At 37.7% G+C, this 24,708-nt stretch overlaps 1 protein-coding gene across 3 annotated transcripts in view; it reads left to right on the plus strand.

Moving 5' to 3' along the window:
• EXD2 (exonuclease 3'-5' domain containing 2) overlaps positions 1–24,708 on the plus strand; it is a 78,767-nt gene that overhangs the window by 43,976 nt on the left and 10,083 nt on the right. For all 3 annotated transcript variants that reach the window (XM_032482257.1, XM_032482256.1, XM_032482258.1), the window contains exons 3-8: positions 5,792–6,048; positions 9,816–9,942; positions 19,504–19,835; positions 20,874–20,980; positions 21,227–21,362; positions 22,452–22,808. In XM_032482257.1, the coding sequence (XP_032338148.1) occupies positions 5,792–6,048; positions 9,816–9,942; positions 19,504–19,835; positions 20,874–20,980; positions 21,227–21,362; positions 22,452–22,808 (1,316 nt within the window). The remainder of the gene's footprint in view (positions 1–5,791; positions 6,049–9,815; positions 9,943–19,503; positions 19,836–20,873; positions 20,981–21,226; positions 21,363–22,451; positions 22,809–24,708) is intronic.

Genomic DNA, 24,708 nt, shown 5'->3' on the forward strand with positions numbered 1-24,708 from the left:
GACTTTTGAATGATGGCCATTCTGACTGGTGTGAGGTGATACCTAATTGTAGTTTTGATTTGCATTTCTCTGATAATTAGTGATATTGAGCATTTTTTCATGTGCCTATTGATCATTTGTATTTCTTCCTTGGAGAATTGCTTGTTTAGGTCTTTTGCCCATTTTTGGATTGGGTTGTTTGGTTTTTTCTTATTAAGTCATATGAGCTGCTTGTATATTCTGGAGATCAAGCCTTTGTTGGTTTCATTTGCAAAAATTTTCCCACATTCAACATTTTCATATGGAGGATGACATCTGCAGTAGGTTTGTTTGTAGACCCCTTTGCAGATTAAATTGTTCAATTCTGTTCTTGGTTTGTTAAGATATTTTTTTAAGAATGAAATATGGTCATTTGCAGCAATATTGATGGACCTAGAGATTATTATATTAAGTGAAGTAAGTGAGACAGAGAAAGAAATACTATAGGATATCATTTATATATGGAATCTAAAAAATAGTACAAATGAATCTATATATAAAACAGAAACAGTCTCACAGACATAGAAAACAAACTTCTGGTTACCAGAGGGGAGAGGGAGAGAGGAGGGATAAATTAGGAGTAAAGGATTAACAGATACAAACTACCATACATAAAATAGGTAAGCAACAAGGATTTACTGTATAGCACAAGGAACTATAGTCAATATCTTGTAATAACCTATAGTGGAAAATAATTTGAAAAAAATATGTATATCTTGTAGCTGTATACCTGAAATTAACACAATATTGTAAATCAACTATCCTTCAATTTTTTTAAAGAGTTTTTTTTTGAAAATCATGAATAGTTGTTGAATTTTATCAAATACTTTTTCTGCATTTCTTGAGATGAGTATGTAGTTTTTCTCCTTTACTCTGTTTTTTTGTGGTGAAATACATTTTTTGAATTCCTGGAATAAATCCAACTTGGTCATGATATCTTATTCTTATACATTGCTGAATTCCTTTTGCTAGTGTTTTTAGAGGATTTTACAAAATAATCTAGTCTGTGAGTGATACTGGCTTATAATTTTCCTTTCTAGAAATGATCTTGTCAGATTTTGATTAAAAAAAAAAAAGTAATGCTGGCCTCCACGATGAGTTAGGGCTGTTCCTTATTTTTGTGTTCTCTGGAAGAGTTTGTGTAAGATCATCATTCTTTTTTCTTTAAATGTTTGATGAAAATCTGCTGGTGAAGCTGTATGAAATTTTTTTTAAGGGAAGTTTTTGAATTATGAATACAATTTCTTTAATAGTTTGGGGATATTGATATTTTTCTGTTTCTTCTTGTCTGTTTTGGTAAATTATATTTTTCGTCTAAATCTGTCTTCTTTGAAATTTTTAAGTTACAGGCATATACTTATTTATAATATCCTCTGACAATTTATTTCCTGTCTGATGATATATGTTGGGATGGCTCCTTTCTCATTTTTGACATTGCTTCTTTGTGCTTCTCTCTTTTTCCCCTCATTACTCCTTCCATGGGTTTATCAATGTTATTAATCTTTTTCAAAGAACCAGCTTCTGGCTTTGTTGATCTTTCTTGTATGTTTTTGTTCTATTACATTGATTTCTGCTCTTTCTCTGTTATTTTATTTCTTCTACTTGTTTGGGTATATTTGCTGTTCTCAATTTATTCTTCAACTGACTTTAATCTAACATCCTACCATACTACTTCACTAAAACTGATCAAATTGATGACTTTCTTGTTTTCTAATCCAGTGGACACTTATTCAGACTCATATTATTTTGGCTCTGAAAAGTATCTGCATAATTCCTGCATGAAGCATTCTCTTCATTTTCATGCCGTCACAGTCTCCTGTCTCCTATCTTACAGTTCTTTCCTCTTTTTCCTTTTGTGATCCCCCTTCTACCTGACATCTAAATGTTGAGATGGCTCCAGTTTAGTCTCTTCTGTATCTCCCCCAGGAATTGCCAACTCAGATGCCAGCAGGGTCCAGACAGGAAATGTAAATGAATGAACTAGAGTGATTGTTCGCACTTTTGAATGAATAGGAATGTTATTCAATTTCATAAAGAAATATGCTTTCTCCCTTTTTTTCTTAAGCATAAGGCCTCTGTGGTCTAGCTTCCATTTTTCTGGTTTTGATAGAAACACGGATCCTGAGAAATATTTCTTTGTATTAGAAAAACAGTGGTGTGCAAATACACTGATAAATGGAAAATGACAGTTGGCTTCAGTGTTGAGAAGACATTATGGTGAATTAGAGACTTCATGCCTTTTATAAATGAGGAAGCTGCTACACAGTTCAAGCCAAGTGTTGCCATATTGTCCAGTTCTTTAAAAAGTAACTTGACATACAGATTTTTAAAAATGTGAACTCCACTAATTTAAAAAATCTAACACAAGCTTTTAAAAATATGGAAACCCCAAAAAAAAAAAAAAATTAAACATGTCCATGGATCCGCAGGTGGGTCCATGGACCACTAATTTATGTCCTCTAATCTTATTCTTTTCCTAAGTGATCTCATCTAATTTTATAGCTTTAAATATCACTGATGGGCTGATGACTCTCAAAATTAGAACTACAGCCTTTTATATCCATCTGTCTACTTGACATCTCCCTTGAATATCTAATAGTCATCTTAAACTTAACATGTTCCTAACAGAACTCTTAATTTTTCTCCTCAAACTTATATTATCCCTAGTCTTCTCCACCTTTAAGATCAAAATCAGAGAGCTCCCCGCTAAGGGTTGTCTAACAGAAGTGGTATGATTGAAAGTCAGACAGAAATAGGCATTTACAGTATGTTAAATTTTTTTAATGGCAAAATATGTGGAAATTCAAATAAGTGGCTGTAGAAAGCAGGAAGTAACACAGCATGCCACCAGGTAGAGGTATGGGTTTCCAGATAGTTACCCATGATGATGTGCAGCTATGGATAAATCACTATGGATAAAATGAGGATTCTGCTGTGTTTCAGAAGCTATTACTGCCTTTCTCCTGGGAAGGAAGGAGATGGAAATGTTAGATATCTTTCTGGTTCATGTCTCCTGCCTGATTTTTTCTGGAGTCTCTGGCTTCAGACCACCGTGCTTAACAGGTGCAGATAATTGGTATAATAAAGATTGAATGAAGTGAAGATCATTTTCCCAGGAGCATCCTTCTGCTGGCCCAGGCTTCAGGCTTGCCTCAAGTCTCCTTCTTTTTCCTTACTATTAATCCTTCCCATCCATTTAGGAAATATTACAAAATAGATTTTGCAGCCATCTATTTCTCTACATCTCCTCTACTTCCTTCCTAGTCCAGGCCTCAAGTGTCTCTCACGTAGACCTTTGCAATAGCCTCCTGACCAGCTTCCTTACTTGGACTCTTGTACATGTACAGTCCCTTCTCCATATGGTAACCAAAGTGATCTTTTAAAAATGCAAATCTGATCATGTCGGACCCCTGCTTAAAACTCTTCCATTGCTTCGTATAAAACCAAAATGTCTTAGTTATGTGTTCTTAAGGATTCACATGCTCTCGCCTCTCTCAACATCTCTGATTCTGTCTCCTATTTTCTTCCCATCCTCCTCTTATTACATATATTCCTGCCTCATTGGGCCTTTATTCTGTTGCTTGAACAGGACAAACAAATTCCTGTCTCAAAGCCATAGTCTAAATTGAATTGATGCATAATCCACAGACTAGGGGTGCTTGCTACTGAACGTTGTTCCAGCCCAGAAGACAGTCCCAGATTATTCTTTACTCCCTGCTGCCATCACGGGGTCATTTAAAGAATCATGGACTTTTCCAGAAAGTTTATCTGCTCTGTACTTAATAGACTCCTGAAACTAAAATGGATTATCCACTGGCCCTCAGAAGGAGGATCTCTAAACCAATCCTTTCTAACTGAATCACTGAAATATAGAAAAAAGTGTTAGAAATTTTGTCTATAATTATTGATGGAATAATTCATTTAAAATGTTTGTGTATATTTAATGTCTGTAATACATTAGTGTAGTACTACATTTATATGATTTATAAATACATGTGCATATGTATTGTGTAATTCCAAACATTTTTTATGAGTTGACTAACCAAAAAAAAGTGACTACTGGATTACATAATGCTAATGAAATTTAAATGTCTTTTTTTTCCCTAATAAATATAACATTGGTAAGCCAAGGGTTTCATTTTTCCCATGGGTGGTAAGTGCTGTCAAGGCAAAAAGATGACAGCAAGGGGGGAAATATGAGAAACAAAGACTAGATATCTTATTTTTTAAGCCAAACTATTCTGCTGGAAGCATTATTCTTCCAATTATACATTCAGTGTAAATTAGATACCTATTAGAATCATAAACATTTGGATTTCTGATAGGAAGACCTTAATTATAATACAATGAATCTTAAGCAAATCCAGAAACAGTATTAAAGAGACAACTAATCTATGTAGTTATTTTTTTAGTGTATCTTAGACAATGGAATTTGACTGAAAAGAAGTACGAAGATTTGACCTTAAGATTTAGCAGTATCATGTCAAATTAGGAGTTCTAAATATTAGAAGTAGAGATTGACAGCTTTTTCATGAAGACACCTCGTATTACAAAGGGAGAGACTTAAGCTTTAATAATAATAATTTTAAAAAGGTGATTTGGCCATGTCCAGATAAATTGTTATAGAACAGGAACAACTTTCCTGTAGGTCTTTTTGACCTTGGCAGAGCCCCAAGAAATAGACACATTGGAAGTCAAACTGGCATGTTTTCATTTGAGGATATGGAAATGGCCCCCGTTGATAGTGCCTGACAAGGGAAATCCTGAAGCTTTTGTGTGTTAAGCCATGGTTTTACTTAGCACTGAAGTAGAAGTCCAGGGTGAAGTCCCTCGTGAATTTTGCTTTTAATAGCATTCTTTGTGATTTTGATTTGACTGTTTCTTCTCTGTTCTACAGATTGAGAAATTTAGGTTCTAGTTCTGACTTTGCCATTATCTCCATGTTTAGGCAAACAGCTTCTCCTGTAGACCTTAAATTTCCTCTCCTGAAAAAATGGGAAGGATTGGAATTTATTGCATGCTTAACCTGGGTTCTGTGGATAGCTTTAGAGAACCTTTAATTAATGTGAATTTTGTATGTAAATTTTTCTGGGAATAACTTCCTTAACTTTCAGCATTTTCTCCAACTTATTATCTCAAAAAGATTGAAACTAGATCAGTTCATATATAAAGTTACTTTTATCTCTTAAAATATGAGGATCCTTAGCTTATGCTTAATATGCATTTCTTTAAGAACAACATTTGTGATCATAAAATGCTGAGAAAGCACTTTGAGCTACCAGGCTTTATTATATTGGCAGGTACCACTTATTAATAGTACTGTATTTCCTACCTCTTTTCAGAAATCGGATGTTGAGGCAATGTCAGGTTACTAGCCTGCGTGTTGATGGATAATGGAAAGAGAGTGTTATCAATTGGCACTCTTGCTCCTTAGCTTTTTATTCCCTTAGCTGTTTAAACCAGTGTGTTTCCTGTGACTCTGCCAATGTGTGTCCCAGCGCTCCTCCGGGTCAGCTGGTCACTATTTATGGACTGCTCGTATTTCAGGCTCGTCTTTGGGCCCGCAGTAAGTAACCTCTGTTTAGGCTGCGGCTTGACAGAGTCCGTCCCATTTGTTAGCATTAACTCATCCTTAGGTTTTAGCCAAACTCTGGCCAGCTGTTCCCTTCCGGAAGTCAAGAATGTACCTCTTTAGATTTTCTTGCCACAGTTTCATGTTGTACTTGGCGCTGTGCTGAGGTGTGAACTGTGGCTCTGTTTTCCTCTGTTGCAGGTGAATTTGGAAGGCAAGGCCAGTCCTCTGTCACTCCTTCAAATGGCCTCTCCAAGTGGTTTCTGTGTCTTGGTTCGCTTGCCCAAGCTGATCTGTGGAGGAAAAACAGTACCAAAAACGTTATTGGACATTTTGGCAGATGGCACTGTTTTAAAAGTTGGAGTAGGATGTTCGGAAGATGCCAGCAAGCTTTTGCAGGATTATGGCCTCGTGGTTAAGGGATGCCTGGACCTCCGATACTTAGCCATGAGGCAGAGGTATGATTTGTATGAATGCTGGGATTCCTGTAGCTGCGGGGCAAATATTTAGCAAGATTTGTAGATTATGAGAATCAATAATGAAGCATCTAAAATTCTTTAGATGCATGGAAGTTCTGAGATATGTGCTGAATTTGTAAAGAAATATTGCAACTTCTGGGAAAACTTTAGTTACCTAGAATTGGTCTTTTTAGATGAAGCATTAATGAGGTGTCTCTGTAAGATACAGGTTGTAAACTCATGGGCCCCCTGGGCAAATTAGAGTTGCAGATATTTTGTTTTTGTTTTTGTTCTTTTCCCCATATGATATTTTGGGGAAATTTTATTTTAAGTCCAGAAGATTTAATGTAAAAATCTGTATCTCTGGCTTCTTTTGAAAATTGTGTGATCTGACTACACTAGGTTAGTGGTTCTAGATGACAGCTGTTGGCTGGTAGCACTATCTTCTTTAGATGGCATGCTCTGTTCAGTTTGCCAGTCACCACCTCTCCCATTGTAACCTCAACTCATCCTGATAAGCATTTGAGTTTGCAAACCCTGCTTCAGGCCAAAAATGATGGTAGACTTAACTTTTTTCTGGGGAGGAAGAGATTTTCCTTTTCTTTGGAATTCTATTCTTATGGAAATTCGACCTTTTTTTTTTTTAGGGAATTGCAGTCACCTTCCTATGTGTATGTGCAGGTTCTCATTTTAATAATGTGGACTGAAACAGTTTCTCCCTACCATGACACTGATATTGAAAGTCTGGAGGATTTGGTACATTAAGAGAAGGCCTGATTAAAATCTATGCTTATGATTTTTTAGTATAAAATGAAGTTTTATTTTGGCTTAGTAGTTTGCCTTATGTAAATAAAATTTATAAATAAAATATCAATTTTTTAAAGTAATACATCAAAATATTTACTGTAAAAATTTTTTTCAACTCTGTGAAATTATTTGGAATATAACAAAAAGCCATCTTTCATCAGGCCCTCCTCTTTTTGGCATTGCCTGCCCAGAGGTAGTGCTATTACTCTAACATGGCTGTTAGAGGCCTTGTGTGTAGTGGCTAAGAATTGACTCTGGAGCTGACTGTGGGGTGGGAGTCCTGTGCTTCCTCTGACCAGCTGTGCGATCTTTGGCAAGTTACTGAGCCTCACTGTTCCTCAGTTCCCTCTCTGTAAAGTAGAAATAATAATGTTCCCCCCGCATAGGATTGGTGTGAGGATTAAATGTAAAGAACTTAGACATGGTGTTTGACATATACAGAGTGCTGTGTAAATTTCAACCATTACTGTCAATCATCATCGTCACTGCCACCTTCAGCACCATCGTCATCTGATTGGTTTGTCCTTCTTCCAGATTTCTTTCTATCCAGTTACAGTCCTATGAGTATATAGAAATTAGAAGTGCGTTTAATTATCTGGTTAAGTGCAGAATAGCCAAATGTCAAAATTAAAATTTGGCCAAAGTTGAGTATTACCATGAACTTCTCTAGAAATAAGAATGAAGTATTTATCAAGCTTTTTAACTTTTAATGAAATTTTATTAAAATTTTAAACATTCCTATTAGAAATTTTTTTTCCATTCTTTTTTTATTGAAGTGTAGTCAGTTTACAATGTTGTGTCAATTTCTGGAATACAGTATAACTTCAGTCATATGTATACGTGCATACATTCTAAACATTCTTATTTTATTAATGAATACTTTAGTAGTAAAATTTGAATTTTTTGACATTATAATGGAAGAAATTTGACATTATAGTACAAGAATTGTACTTAGCACTTGTAGCTATAAGGTTGCTCCTGATGTTTGCTGTAAGTAGTTGTTACTTTCATTTGACTTTGGAGAGATGTACACATTTTCTTGGTAACGCTGTCTTTTTCCTTCATATTCTTTATATTTTTTATTATACGTTAGCAGAAGATAATTTATTATTGAGATTGGTGTATATGACTTTGGAATTTTTCCTAGTGAAACTTTAAAGTGGCAAAGGTGGCATCTTGTTTTTAATTCATTCTCAAAAAATATGAAACTTTCTTAAATATGACATTTTAAAAAAGACTAATGACCTAAATGGAATTAAATAACTAAAAGCTAAGTGCTATCTTTCAATAAGGGTAATGATTTCAAGAATTATGGAATACCCATGCGTATAAATTGCATACTTGTTAAAACGAATGAAATAAGTACATTTGTGCTTATTGTCATGGAAGGAGGTCTCTGATACATTAAGTGATAAAGCCACTTGTAGAAAAAAAACCAAAACAAATACCAAAAAACTGTATCTGCTTCTCCGTCTGACCATCTGTTTATTTGTGTGTAGAAAAGGTCTGGAGGGGCCACAGCATACTTATGAGTGTCATTCCTGAGGAGTGGAAGTGGGGGCAGAAGCTTTCACTTTTTACCCATTACTCTTCTCTGTTGTTTGAATTTTTAATAATAGGCATTTGTTCCTTTTATAATTACTAATGTGAAGGAAAACATAAAAAGATTTAAAAATGAAAAGAAAGTGGTTTGTCTCTCTCAAATTCTTAATTTCCATTCATTGAAACATGACCTTATGTATTTTATTTACCTAAGTGTGTCTGACTTTTTTTTTTAAATTTTTTAGTTAGTGTTGCCTTTTGAGGGTGATGAAATGCAACAAGTTACTGCTTGTATTTATAAGAAAAGATTTCCTTTTCTTCATCATTGTAATGATTTCATTTTCCACAGTACCTGAGGGAATCCTGCATGTTCTAACACTGATGTGAGCCTCCACCTCGAAGCTCCCTGCTCTAAACCTTCTAGTCTCTCACTTGGGAACCAGAAAGTCAGCCCCATTTTTTGGAGACTGATGTGTTCTTAATTTTACATTTAGCTCTTGTTTGGACTTTCCAATCCTTGGTTAATTTAAATTTTTTCCCACCACCCTGCAGCTACTTTAATCAGAGAGTGTTTGAAGAACAGAAGACTATTTGGTTTTATTGTACCTGTACCCCTTCAGTGAAAATAGCCTTATCATATTTTCAAATTTGAAAAGTAATGCACAAACACTGGCCAATACAAATATAAAAATGATAAAGATGTCTGATCACCCAAAACCCCACACCCAGAGATAACATCACTAACATTTGATTAATATCTTTCCAGTTATCTCTTTGTGCTTCCTCTCTTTCACATATCTAGAATCACATACCCACATTTATTATGTAGTATATATATTTTAATGTAAAGGGTTCATAACATGTATTTTCTTTCATAATCTCTTTTTACTTAATTAATATGTCATGGACATCTTTTCACATCAGTATACATCCACATCCTTATTTATAATAGCTGTATGGGATTTAATTGCATGGATATTTAACCAATTCTCTATTGAGGGTTTTTAGGTTGTTTCCAATTCTTTGCTAGTATAAATTGTGCTGTAATGAAGATTGTTTTATGTGCTTTTGTCTTAGGATGAATTCCTAGAAGTGGAATTATTGAATCAGAGAATTTTCATCTTCAAAATTTTGATAGCTATTTGTTGTCAGACTGTTTTTCAAAAGATTGTAAAAATGTTCAGCTTGTGAATTTTAGGGTAGACTGATTCTTCATGCTCTGCCAATAATAGACAGAGGTATTTTTAAAAATCTTTGTAATCTGATGGATTAAAAATTACATATACTTTTAGTTTTATTTTATGTAGTGAGATTGAGTATTTATCATCTGTTTATTGGTCACTTATACACTTTTTTTTGATTTGCCTGTTCTTGTCCTTTGCCTGTTTTTGATACATGATTTTATTTATTTCTCATAGAAACAATTTGCTCTCTAATGGGCTTAGCCTGAAATCACTCGCTGAGACTGTTTTGAACTTTCCCCTTGACAAGTCTGTTCTACTTCGTTGCAGCAACTGGGATGCTGAGAATCTTACTGAGGACCAGGTACTACTTATCAGAGTAGCTGAAGAATGGAAGAGCTATTGCTTGTGAAGTAAAATGGTTTTCAAAATTCTAATCCTCAAATATAAGTACTGGGTGGAAATACTTTAAAATAGACTCATTGTCTAATGATGCCCAAATAACTGGTCTTTAATAACACAGATGCCACTTAAATAAAAGGGTGAGAGTCTCTATTCTATTTTTGTTTGAGCATTTACTGTATGCCAGGCATTTCGGAAAATGTACCTTTTTGAAAATCATGAATACAAGTGCATAATTTAAAAAACCAGTGTTACAAGACTTATAAGAAACAGCAAGTAGTTCCCTGCCTTCCTCCCCCCATTCCTAATTGCTCTTCCTTCTTGTCAGAGACAACTAATTTCATTTCTTTCTGGTAATTATCATTGTATTTTTAAATTACATGCATATATTGCTTTTTCTTATTTTACATATTGTCTTTTGACTCCTTACTGTGGAAGACATGATTTAGTACTCCTGCAATTCCTCTATCCCCAGATAGAGACTTAATTCCCTTCCGCGTGCTCCCAATATAGGTAAATCATCATTTTTATTAGATCAATATCTACTTATATTGATATTATTTATAGCTGTTCCACATAGTAAACTGCAGTTTTTTTCTTATACAACTTTTTGTTTACCCAGGAGTAAAAATTTACATTTTTATTTGCTTAGTTTTCTATATACCTATTAACTATTTCAACCCCAGACTCTTTGACAGCCCTATATAGAGATCTCCTCTCTCTGGTTCAGGCATAATCAGGTAACTTATGCATTTCATTTCCCTTTGGAGCCAGCCCCCTGGAGCCCTCGGTCTTCCTGCTCCTTTCAGGACTGTTTGCACTCCAGCCCTGTTGCCCAACTCTCTCATCTTGGATTTTGCGTTTACCATCAGCCTGGGAACTCCCTTCCCCTCTCCTCTATAGTAGATCCTCAGTTTTTTAAATTGCATGTCTTCTTTCTTGGTGAAGTACATTTATAATAGCTTCCTGAGAAAGGGAGCATGGGGAGTTAATTTACGACACCCTGCATGTCTGACAAGACATTGGTTTCCCTATTAACTGATAGTTTGGCTGAGGACAGCATTTTAGGGTGGAAATCATTTTCCTTCAGAACTTTGAAGGCTTCCAGTGTTGACGTTGAGCATGTGACTTATTTTTCTTTCTGGAAAATATTCTCTTTATTCTCAGCTTTTAAAATTCATGATGATGTCTGTTAGTATGGGCCATTTTTCATTATAGTCTTAGATTCAGTGGACCCTTTCAGTCTGGCAGCTCATGTCTTTCAGTTCAGAGAATTATTCTCATAATATTTATTAGAAAATTTTCCTCCTTTTTGTTTGTAGAACTCGGATTATTTGGATATTAGATCCCCTGACTTGATCCTCTAATTTTCTTAAAAAAATTTTTTGTCTTTGATTTTCCATCTCTATATTTTTTGTTTTACCTTCAGGGAAATTTCCTCAAGTATGTCTTTCAGTATTTCAATCAAAATTTTAATTATTTCTATCATATTAAGTTACAAGAGCTCCTTGGTCTTCTCTGAATATTTATTTTTAAAATAACTTTGCATCTTTGTTTAGTGGATATAATATCTTCTGTAATCTTAGAGTATTGGAGATTTCTGAAGTTTCTTTCTCCTTCCCACATTGCCTCTTTTTCCTCTGAGATCCTAATTTTAAATGTTTGATTTGGTCTTTGTCTTTCACATTAAGATTTTTCTCAAATGTTTAGATCCTTAGCTATCCATTTATATTTACAAAGGAGACATTAAAGCACCGATTGAATCTATCAGCTAATGAAGGAGTAAATAAAATATGGTATAGCCATACAATGGAATATTATTCAGCAATAAAAAGGATACATGCTACAACATGGATGAGTCTTGAAAACTAATGCTAAGTGAAATAAGCCAGTTATATAATATCACATTTTGTATGATTCCATTTATATGAAATATTCAGAACAGGCAGATCTATGGAGACAGAAAATAATGATTGCCTAGAGCTGGGAGTAATGGGGGACGATTGCTAAAGGATATAAGGCTTCTTATTGGAGTGATGAAAATATTCTAAATTGATTGTGGTGATGGTTGCACAATTCTGTAAATATACTAAAAATCCTGAATCCTGCAACATCTGTAACAGACATCTTTAGGACAATTGGAGACATTAGAATAAATCTGTGTATTATTAGATTTTATCAGTGTTAAAGTTCTTAGGTGTAATAATGGTGGTGTGATCCTATAGAAAAGTGTCCTTATTCCTAGGAGATGCAAACCAAACTATTGAGAGTATCATAATAGCTGCAACTTAATTTTGAAATGTGTTGAACCAAAAAAAATTTGTGTGGTGTATGTATTATAAAGATATAAAGCAAATGTTGATAATTGTGAATGTCAGTTGTCATTCTTTTAACTTTTATGGAGGTTTGAAAAGTTTCAAAATAAAACGTGGGGAAGAAAAAGTTAATTGCTCCCAAATTTGAAACCAAATTTGTGATCCATATTATTGTGAGAATTCAGAATTTCCAAAGATTCTTACTCATTCTTTATTTAAAATATTTTTATTGTTGTAGTTCAATTATAAACATAATGCTTAATGAGATTTTATAAAATGCAAAAAATAGTATTTAAATTAAACACTTAAAAAATGGAATGAGAGCAAAGCACATATGGCCAGATTTTTTTGACTGGTGGATTTTATTATTAGTAACTATAGATTACAGTCAAATGTCAGTCACTGTATAAATCTTTTTTGTCATACTACTCAGTTTCTCCAGAGATGAATCTTCTTGTCCTCTGCCCAAGAGTTGTAAGTCTCACAGCCTGTATTCTGGTAGCTGAGTGGGAGAGAAGGTGCTGTTAGTCTCATCATTCAATATACAGACTTTCCCATAATCCCCCTTTTTTCTGGTGACACTTGGACCCCAACCTCTGCCATGCCCGATATTACTAGGTCCAGATCCTCTGTGATTTAGCCAGTATATGACTTAAACTTACCTAAACCCAAACCCTGCACATACAGTAAAACAAAGCAGAAATATGAGTTTTTTGCAACAGTTTTGACCTGCAGGCTGGAAAATGCAAGGCTTTGGGAGCAACGAGTTTTGAGTTGCTTACAGACTGAAGGGTTTTATGGGTAAATATGGAAGTTTTTTGGCTTTTTCAACTGATTGGTTGCCTAGTGATCTTCTTCCTAATTTGGATTAGGGTAGCTGAGACAGGGGAACAAGGAGGTCCAAAGATGGCATGGGCAGACTTGATGTTTGGGGGTTGACTGGCATCCTCTGCTGATTTTTGTGAAGAGATGTAAATTTCTGCAGCTTACGTTAAGTTTCATTTTCTTTAATGAGCCTATGTTAACTAACTCCGTTTTGTTCCTGACATAAGTGGCTCTGTTTTAGTTTTGGTTCCATAAACTTTTACTCTTCTGGGTTAGAGAAAGCATAATTAATTGCCTGACTCTGCACTGGTAAAAGAGGAGATCTGGGGTTATAAGTGTTCTTTACAGAGACTTCCACCTTATCCTCCTGCTTGTATCATTGCTTTCACAGATACCTCATGCCTCCCATTCCATTCCTATGCTTTGCCATTTTTGTGGCTCAAATTAATTTGATTTTTGGATTTTTTGCTCACCAACCCCTATAGGCCCAGGTTTCAGACTTCTCTTGTTTGCTGAGTGGGTTACCATTTGTTCATCCTTCCAAAACATTGTTAATGGAAATAGTTAGCAATAGTTAGTAACTTAAGGTTAATATTATCCTGTGAGAGAGTTCTGGGAATCAAATTATCTGAATTTATTTTCTACAACTTTTCTGATTTGCTGTGACCCTGAGTAAGTTACTTCTTTGTGCCTTGGTTGTTTTGTTCCTTTCTTTGAATAGTTTTAATGAAATATAATTTACATACAATAAAATCCACCCATTTAAAGTATATAAATCAATGGATTTTAGTGTATTTACAGAGTTGTATAACCATTACCACAATCTGGTTTGTTTCTTTAACTTTATTTATTTTACAATATCATATTTTTAAAATTGAAGGATAGTTGACATATAGTATGGTATATTACAGGTATATAATAATGATTAACAATTTTTAAAGGTTATATTCCATTTATAGTTATTATAAAATATTGCTATATTCCCCATGTTGTACAGTACATCTTTGTAGCTTATTTTATACCTGATAGTTTGTACCTCTTAATCGTCTACCTCCATCTTGCCCCTCTTTCTTCTCTCTCCCCACTGGTAACTACTAGTTCCTTCTCTACATCTGTGAGTCTGTTTCTTTTCTATTATATTCACTAGTTTGTTATATTTTTTTAGATTCCACATGTAAGTGATATCTTACAGTATTTGTCTTTCTCTGTCTGACTTATTTCACTTAGCATGATGCCCTCCAAGTCCATCCATACTGTACACCAGAAACTAATACAACATTTTAAATCACCTGTACTTCAATTAAAAAGCAAACAAACAAACGACCCATTTAAAATACGGGCAGAAGAACTGAACAGACATTTTTCCAAAAGAGGAAATGCAGATGGCCAACAGGAGCATGAAAAGCTGCTCAACATCACTAATATCAGGGAAATGCAAATCAAAATCATGAGACACCATCTCATACCTGTCAGAATGGCCATCATCAAAAAGAACACAAATAACAAATGTTGGCAAGGATGTGGAGAAAAGGAAACCCCTTTACACAGTGGGTGGGAATGCAAATTGGTGCAGCCACTATGGAAAACAATATAGAGGTTTCTCAAAACCCCAAAACAGAACCACCACATGGCCCAGCAGTTCCACTCCTGGGTACACACCCAAGAAAAACAAAAACATTAATTCAAAAAGATACATACTCCCACTATTAACAGCGGCACTATTTACAGTTGCCAAGACATGGAAGCATCCCAGGTGCACATCAGCAGATGAATGGACAAAGCAGATATAACACATACCTACAGTGGAATACAACTCACCCATAAGAAAGAAGGACATTTTGCCATTTGTAACTCTTCATTCACTTTTTTTTCACTTCAAAAACCAGAATTTTATAACTGGCATAAACATTTACATTGCATCAAAAACAACAAAATACCTAGAAATAAACTTAACCAAGGAGGTTACCTATATTCTTCAGACTGTAAAACATTGATGAAGGAAATTGAAGATGATACAAAGAAATGGAAAGATACCTTGTGCTCCTGGATTGGAAGAATCAACATTATCAAAATGGCCACACTATCCAAAGCAATCTACAGATCCAATACAACCCCTGTCAAAATACTCAGGACATTTTTCACAGAACTAGAACAAACAATTCCAGAATTTATGTGGAACCATGAAAGTCCCTGAATTGCCAGAGAAATCTTTTTGTAGGTCTTTTTTTTCTCTTCTTTTTGTTCTCTTTTCTTGTGGTTTGATGACTAGAGAAGTTCCTGTAACATTTGTTGTAAAGCTGATTTGGTGGTGCTGAATTCTTTTAGCTTTTGCTTATCTGTGAAGCTTTTGATTTCTCCATCAAATCTGAATGAGAGCCTTGCTGAATAGAGTATTGGTTGTAAATTTTCCCCTTTCATCACTTTAAATATATTGTGCCACTCCCTTCTGGCCTGTAGAATTTCTGCTGAAAAATCAGCTGATAACCTTATGAGAGTTCCCTTGTATGTTATTTGTTGCTTTCCTCTTGCTGATTTTATTTTCTCCTTATCCTTAATTTTTTGTCAATTTGATGACTACGTGCCTTGGTGTGTTCCTCTTTGGGCTGATCCTGTGTGGAACTTTCTGTGCTTCCTGGACTTGGGTGACTGTTTCCTTCCCCAAGTTAGGCAAGTTTTCGGTGATTATCTCTCCAAAAATTTTCTCAGGTCCTTTCTGTCTCTCTTCTCTTTCTGGGACCCCTATAATGTGAATATTAGTGTACTTCATGTTGTCCCAGAGTTCTCTTAAACTATCCTCATTTCTTTTCATTCTTTTTTCTTTTCTCTATTCTGCAGTAGTGAGTTCCACTAATCTGTCTTCTAGCTGACGGATCTGTTCTTCTGCCTCATTTAGTCTATTCTTGGTTCCTTGTAGTGTGTTATTCATTTCAGTGACTTTATTCTTCAACTCTGTTTGGGTATTCTTTATATTTTCCAACTCTTTGCTAAAAACTTCACTCTGTGCATCTATACTCCTCTTGAGTTCTCTGAACATCTTCGCTATCATTACTCTAAACTCTTTCTCGGATAAATTGCTCATCTCTTCATCACTTATTTCTTCTTCTGGGATTATATCTGGTGCCTTGGCCTGGGAGATATTCCTCTGCTGCTTCATATTGTCTATCTTTCTATTTGTATTTTTAGGTAGGACCTTGGAGAGGTGGCCCTCTGTGGGAGATGTCCTGTGCGTCCCAGCAGTACATTCCTCTCTTGTCACCCAAGGGCCAGGGTCCAGCCAGTCCCAGTGTAGAGTCTGGCCTGTGTTTGTGGATTCCTTCCACAGGCTTTGGGATTGTGGTTTTCCTATTTCTGGTATCTGCCCCCTAGTGGATGAGGCTGGGCTAGAGGCTTATGCAGGTTTCCTGGCAGGAGGAGCTGGTGCCTGCCCACTGCTGGGTGAAGCTTGGTCCTGGACCTCTGGTGGGTAGGGCTGTGTCTAGAGGCGTTTGGGGCTCAAGAAGTCTGCTGATGGCTGGGGCTGTGTTCCTACTTACTATGTTGTTTGGCCTGAGGCTTCCCAGCCCTTAAGCCTACAGGCTGTTGGGTGGGGCCAGGTCTTGGTGCTAATGATCCAATCAAGATGTCAACCTCCAGGAAAGCTCTTGTAGATGAACACTCCCAGAATGCCCCACACCACCAGCTTTTATGTCCCCTAGGGGAGCCACAGCCATCCCCTACTTCCCCAGGAGCCATCCCCCTTCTAAAACCAGAAGCAGGTCTGGCCCACGTTCCTATGAAATCACTGCCTCTGCTCTTGGACCTCGTGCATGTGAGATTCTGTGTACACTTCCCCAAAAAACGAAGACTCTGTTTCCCCCAGTCCCATGGGGCTCCTAGAATTAAGCCCCTCTGGCCTTCAAAACCAGATGTACTGGGGTCTCCTTCTCCCAGTGCCGGAACCTTGGGCTGGGGAGCCTGACATGGGGCTCAGAACTCTCACTCGTGTGGGAGGGCCTCTGTGACTTCATTATTCTTCAGCTTGTGGGTCCCCTACCCGGGGGCAGGGGGATGAAGTATGGGCCCAATTATTTCGTGAGCACGCTCTTCCTACCCTCCCACTGTGGTTCCCTCTTTATGTTTCCAGTTAAGGATCTTTTTCACTAGGTTCTGGTCTTTTTTCCCCATTGGTTGTTTAGCTGTCAGTTACGGTTTTGACGTAGTCTTGAGAAGAGGTGAGCTTGTGGTCCTACTAGTCCACCATCTTGACCTCAAAATCCTACCACAGTCTAGTTTTAAAACATTTTCATCACTCCAAAAAGAAACCCTATACTCATTAGCAGTTACTTCCCATCTCACCTCCCCAATACCCCAGCCTTAGGCCACCACTAATCTACTTTTTGTCTCTATAGTTTTGCCTATTCTGGACATTTCATATAAATAAAATTATACAATATGTTTTTTTTGTGATTGGCTTCTTCACTTACCATGTTTTTGTGGTTCATCCATGTTGTAGCATTTATTGGTACTTCATTTCTTTTTTGTTGTTAAATAACACTCCATTGTGTGGATATACCACGTTTTGTTTATTCATTCATCAGTTGGTAGAGATTTGGATTGCTTTTATTTTTTGGCTTAAGAATAATATCACTATGAACATCTATGTGTAAGTTTTTATGTTGACATCTCTTGGGTAAATACCTAGGATGGAATTACTGGGTCATATGATAACTTTATGTTTAACTGGTTGAGGAACTGCCGAACTATTTTCCAAAGTAGCTGTACCATTTTATAGTCCCACCAGCAATGTATGAGGGTTCCAATTTTCCATAACTGTACCAACATTTATTACCATCTTCTTGACTAGAGCCATCCTAGTAGGTGTGAAGTGGTATTTTGCTGTGGTTTTGATTAACGTTTCCCTAGTGATCAGTGGTGCTGAGCATCTTTCATTTGTACATTGGCTGTTTGTATATCTTTTTTGGAGAAATGCCTATACAAATCCTTTGTTCATATTTTAATTGTTTTATTTGTCTTTAAATTGTTGAGTTTTAAAAGATATATATATAATACATAATACATATGTATAAATGTATATATATATCACATTATACATATATTCTTTATATATTCAGTACACTAGTTTCATATCAGATATATAATTTATAAGTATTTTCTCCCATTCTGAAGATTGACTTTTTACTTAAGCACAAAAGTTTTAAATTTTGATGAGGTCCAGGTATCTGTTTTTTCTTTTCTTGCTCATGCTTTTGGTGTCATATCTAAGAAATTGTTGCCTAACCCAAGGTCATGAACATTTACTCTTATGTTCTCTTCTAAAGTCTTGTGTTTTAGCTCTTATACGTAGGTTCTTGATCCATTTGGAGTTAATTTTTGTGTGTGATGTGAGGTAGGGGTCAAACTTTAGTCTTTTGCATGTGGACATCCAGTTGTTTCAGCACCATTTGTTGAAAGAACCTTGGTTTCCTTATCATTTGAAAACAATTTGTTAAAAAGGCATTCTGAGCTATTCACATTCAAGCACCCTCTTTTCCTGTGGAAGACAGCTGGCTGATAGAGATGTCAGTTGTTGGGTCTAGGTGGAAAATTTTATCTAAACCTTTTTTTCTATTATTTTATTCTTTTTTCTATTATTCTAAAACCACAAAAAAATCCACACTAATATTATTATTTACCAGGCTTCATTAGTAAAGATGAATTAAAGAAATTTTAAAGTCCTTACATGGTTTCTTGGAAAAAGCTATTAATTAATTACAGTTTTAACTACTTTTATTTATGGCCAGCTTGCCTGTGAGCAGTTGCTTGGGAGAATGACTTACACTATTAAATACATGAATTCCAGAAATGGGCCCTTGTGACTTTTGACTTGAGATCCATGTTTGAAATAGTTTGTTTTCATTGTTTTGCACATCTTATTAATAAGTACAGAAGTTTGTTTCTTATCAACAACTACACAGGCCTCCTAATGAGTCTCGATTTCAGTTGTTCTAGATGATGACCATTCCCAAAGCGAAGTTCATGTACTAGTTATCAGACCTTTAGTAACTACCCTACCCCAAACTTGAGAAAAATCTGTCCAGCAGGTTTGGTGGCAGATGGAAAGAAACTAGGCTGATTTATATAGATTGGGAATTTCGAGCATTTAGAGTAAGTTATTATTTTAGTTAAAAACATAGGAAACACAAGGATTTATTATGCTATTTGATTTATTTTTGCACAGTTTGAAATTTTTCATAATAGAAGGGTTTTAAAGAGTACATGGTGTCTGGGTTACTGTATATCCTGAATTAGAATTTAGAAGTTGTCTCTGTCTTTGTGATTGACTTTGAAGTTGCTCTCTCTGATTTGCCTCCCAGATTCCACTGATCTCTGACTTTTCTCTTCAGGTAATTTATGCTGCCAGGGATGCCCAGATTTCAGTGGCTCTCTTTCTCCATCTTCTTGGATACCCTTTCTCTAGGAATTCAACTCTGGAAGAAAAGGATGACTGCATTGGCTGGAGAAAAGTCTTGGAGAAATGCCAGGATGTGGTAGATCTCCCATTCCGAAGTAAAGGAATCAGCAGATTGGGAGAAGAGGTTAATGGGGAATCAACAGAATCTCAGCAGAAGCCAAGAAATAAGAAGTCTAAGACTGATGGAACAATGCCAGGCAACCACCAAGCAAGAGACCCCAGAAAACATAAAAGAAAGCCCTTGGGAGTGGGCTATTCTGCCAGGTAACTGAGTTGTTTCTTGTCTAGTAAAGATTCAGAGGCCCAGCCTCCAGCAAAAGACGAGATGCCTCCCCTTGGATCTGGGGAGATGGCTTGTGTAGTAATGGGGCAGAGGCTCTCCTGGATTAATTTTATTACTCCTTTCCTTCAAGGACATTTGGGGCTATCTTTTTTTGTTTTCTTTTTGGCGCTATCCTTTGGTTTATTTGTGTATTTTTTTTCCTTTGCCCTTCTTATACTTTTTTATTTGGGGGCAGTTGGAGTGGAAATGAGGAGAGCTTAACCTAGCTTTGTCACTGACCTCAATGTGACGTCAGATCTGTGCTTCTCCAATTGTAAGTGAGGGCATAATTGTTATTCCTTGTTTGCTTCAGGATAGCTGTGAAAATGAATAACATGAAGTGCCTCATACTTTTCAGGAGAAATGCATCGTCTGAGTTCTTGTTCATTTGGTATTTGATTAGAGTGGCATCTAGCTCTAAGCCAATGTTATTCTCTAGCCAATGAGAATTTTCCTGTACAGCTTCTGCCTCTACTGCAGAAAGATGATTAATAAGTACTTTGGAGTAGAAGTTTGGTCCCTATAGCAAAGTGCCTTTAGGAATTGGATGATTAAATTGAAGCAAGTATTGCATATGAACCAGAAATAAATCCACATGGCACTCATTACTTTAGCTTGAAGTTCTTTAATTTTAATTTACTTTGTTTAATCCAGTGGTTACTCTACAGGGAAGTTTTTTTGGTGCTCTGTTCCTATTTGCTTTCATAATTGAACCATGTAAACACTACCTAATGTCCCAATCCATAAATATAAAAACTAAGAGTATAAACTAATTCATTTTAATTTCTGTTTCCTACCCCAGTGCAGATGGAGGAGTAAACATGGTTTCTTGCCTTGTTTCTTTGTTTTTCCATAAATGTAATGTTTGACCCTAGCATTGAGAATAGCTTGGGTCACTGGGAAGAGAACATAGGGAGGCATTTGATAGCTTGATCAACAGTTATCTCACAGATTTAGATTTCTCTCTGCCTTCCCCACAGAAAATCACCCCTGTATGATAACTGCTTTCTCCATGCTCCTGATGGACAGCCCCTCTGCACCTGTGATCGAAGGAAGGCTCAGTGGTACCTGGACAAAGGCATTGGAGGTTTGAGATTCAGCTGTCATATTTGATCTGTGATTCGGTGCATGTGGGCACTGGCTGGAGTTGGAGTGAGATAAGGGAGAGGGATGGATGGAAGATGGCAGAGAGACCTTGAGACACGTGGGACTGGGCTGTTCAAAACCCAGAAATAGTGATCTCTACCAGGACACAGGAGAGCAGTTGAGGTGGTGCTTCTTCCCTAGGGGAGAAGTGGGCAGTCATACGCTAACACTGCTTCTTTTCTCCAAGAGCTGGTGAGTGAAGAACCTTTTGTGGTCAAGCTACAGTTCGAACCTGCGGGGAGACCCGAATCCCCGGGGGACTACTACTTGATGGTCAAAGAGAACCTGTGTGTAGTGTGTGGCAAGAAAGACTCATACATTCGGTGAGTGTGGGGCAAGGCTACCGTTTTGTCTGCCTCTCATGGAAATTGCCCTTGAAGCCACACGCAGAGCCCCTCAGTAGGCTTGGCTGAGTCTGCCCACTTTGGCTGAGAGACTTGTCCCTAGGGGCATCCCAGTTTCCCCGAGAGCTTTGACGTCTTGCCTGGTCTTGCTGTAGTGGCTCCTGTCTGTCCTGGGGCAGCCAGTTCTTAGTTTCTGGGATGAAACACTTCTCAGTAACAGACTGCCATGAAGAGAGTAGTTCCCTTTCGCTCATGAAGGAACGGAGACCAGTGCCTTCTCTCTGTGTCCTTATGATCCTCCCTTGAGTGGCTCACAAGCTTTCTGATTCTTGGTACTGTCCATGAAGTATCCAGATGACCTGAAGGCACCTTCTGGAAGAGTCTGGAAGATTATTCTGAGTCAAGGTCCCCCCACAAAGAAGGTGAAGCTACCACTGGGCTGGGGTGCCCAGACATCTGGGCTTTCTGCTGGTTTCTGTGGAGTAACTCACTTCCCTCCTTCTCCACTTGCAAAGTGAGACAAATAGTTGCTGCCAAGAGTTTTTCCTGAGATCTTAGTCCTCCTTAGAAAATGATGATGGACTTCGATGAACCAGGGAAATAGTTTCAGATAAGGGATTCCTCAGATGAAGGAAACTGGCTTTCACAGATCACCAGGTTTCCAGAATTTCAGTAGAGGTTATCTGCTACATGCTTTGAGAGAAAGTTCTTTTCCAGATGTTAAGGGCCATTGGAATTTCTTCTTATTTCTCGGATACTTTTCCTTGTGGGAGCACTGCTTTCTCAAAGGTTGTTATTAGCCTCTTCCTCCCCTTGGCCCGCCAGTGAAGTCCAGCAGCAGGTAGTCTGCACTCACTTGGGGGAGAGGGCAGCCTAAGGCATGTAGGTAGGTGGCCAAGAATGAGATAGGTAGTATTGCTTTTATGTCATCTCTGCTGAATTGTGGCACCCAGGGCATCTCAGTCGTGTTTAGACGCAGATCAGAATCCCAGTAGCCCATCTGCCAACTCTGTGTGTGTTCTGTGTCATATGCTAATGAGCATTGCCTTCCGGGTGGGGCTCGTTTAGGAAGAACGTGATTCCGCACGAGTACCGAAAGCACTTCCCCATTGAAATGAAGGACCACAACTCCCACGACGTGCTGCTGCTCTGCACCTCCTGCCACGCCATCTCCAACTACTATGACAACCACTTGAAGCAGCAGCTGGCCAGGGAGTTCCAGGCCCCCATTGGCTCCGAGGAGGGCCTGCGCCTGCTGGAAGACCCCGAGCGCCGGCAGGTGCGTTCTGGGGCCAGGGCCCTACTCAACGCGGAGAGCCTGCCTGCTCACCGAAAGGAGGAGCTGCTGCGGGCACTCAGAGAGTTTTATGACACAGACACGGTCACGGACGAGATGCTTCAGGAGGCTGCCAGCCTGGAGACCAGGTACAGTCTACAGTGCTGCCCACAGGGCATTGAGGATTAACCCAGTGACATTAACCCTGACTGCTCAGTGAGAACGCTTGCCAGGGAGTGAGCATTAGTCACTGAGGTCAGGGCACAGCCTCATGCTCATCCCATTAAGTCTCCAGTGGCTTAAGATACCATGCAGGTGGGACAGAACTATCTATTTGCTAATTTACTTTCCACAGGAGACTTGCCTTCTGTCCTTGACCCTTTAAGGTCATATACTTATGTCCAGCCATTTTCATGATTAGCGGGAGAGTTCAAATGCCTTATACACTTTATGCAAAAGGTCAGCACATAAGAGGAAAATAAGAGTCAAAAAATGCCCTCAAATCTCTGGAGTTGCCCATGAAGTACAGTGTTTGTGGTTTTGCAGCTCTTCCCTTATCTAGATCTGTGGGAACTGGGACAAATGGATCCATGTTTCCGTCTCGCCTGCACTCTGGGGTTTTGGCCCACGGAGTGGAATGTTGGCTAGAGATGTTGTTACTCTTTAAATTCCTTTTCACCCTTTACCTTCCTTGCTTGCTTCTCTCTCCTTCCCCATGAGTACATAGTTGAATTCAGATCGTTTAATTCAGTGTTCCTAAATGAGAAGCATTTTATGGTGCTGAGAGATGACTGGGCACGTGGCCCAGATGATAAAAACTCTGGGCTACCTGCTGTAGTTTTGCTTCCCAACTGCCACTTCTTTCAATAGTTCTAAGGGTTGAAATAATTAAACTTATAAGTTCACAAATTCTGATACTGATGCTGGTTGCCTATAGTGTTTGTTATAAAATTTCTAAAAACCCACCTCCCCAAACTTGATTATAGCAACAAATATTTATTGAACAAATTTTTATTGATACCCTAATCTATTTAACCAAGTTAATAAACTTTCTATAAATTGCCTTCATTATTTCTTATAACGACCCTATAAGGTAGAATTCAGATTTCTTACTGGTAACTGCTAACATTATAGCCTATATTTTTAAAAATCTTTCAAAGTTTAAAAAAATTATTATTGAATTTTATCCTTATAACTATTTTCTAAGTTCTATATTAGGTCCCACGAAGTTGAAGTAACTTGCCAAGGTCATTTTAGAAATGAATGAGATTGGCTCCTTTAACCAATTCCCAGATGTATTTCCTAAAACAGCTAAACTTCCCCTTTCAGTCACAGACCTTACTAACAAATGCATCTTGCTGACCTGGATGGAAGGGTGCTGGACTTGGATGTCTAGGACCAAGAAGAATAGCTGTTTGGGGAAGGTCAGACAAGTTAGTGGGATGCTTATGAGCTAAATAATAAAATGCCTGCAGCTACCCAGAGGGCAGGAATACTGCTAGACTGTGCAGGGGGTGGTCTTGAGAGGGAGGATTGAGGGGGGTGCAGATGCAAGGAGAAGAACTGAGACTGTGGGCAGGGAGCTTCCTCAAGAAAGGTGATCTTTCTTCACATGAGCTGACATCACTGTTCACAGGGCATCTTAGGAAGGAGGCAGGGTTCATCTCATTTAACAGCACTAGCCACACAACCGAGCAACCCTGGGAGCATTTCACTGTGACCTAAACACATCTCTTGGATGTGGTTTGGCATTCTTTTTATGAGAAGGAAGGCACCAAAGAAATATGCCACCTTCATTTTACATTCAGGCATTACACTGTGATGAAAACTGGAACCGGTGGGCTGATGCAACAGCTCATATAAAGGCTGAATATGATTCAGAATGAGTAACTTAAAAGAAGGGTGAGCTGGTAACTGGGTAACCCTGGAGTTGATGAAGGACCAACATTCTTCACCCACCATCAGCCAGACAGCGGGGCCCCTCTAATGGAGGCTGAGCAGATGCAGTGAGTGGCCTTCCTATAGGTTCAGCACAGAATCCCCCAGTGC

Source organism: Camelus ferus, chromosome 6 (genome assembly GCF_009834535.1).
Source record: "Camelus ferus isolate YT-003-E chromosome 6, BCGSAC_Cfer_1.0, whole genome shotgun sequence".
NCBI classification, from domain to species: Eukaryota; Metazoa; Chordata; class Mammalia; order Artiodactyla; family Camelidae; genus Camelus; species Camelus ferus.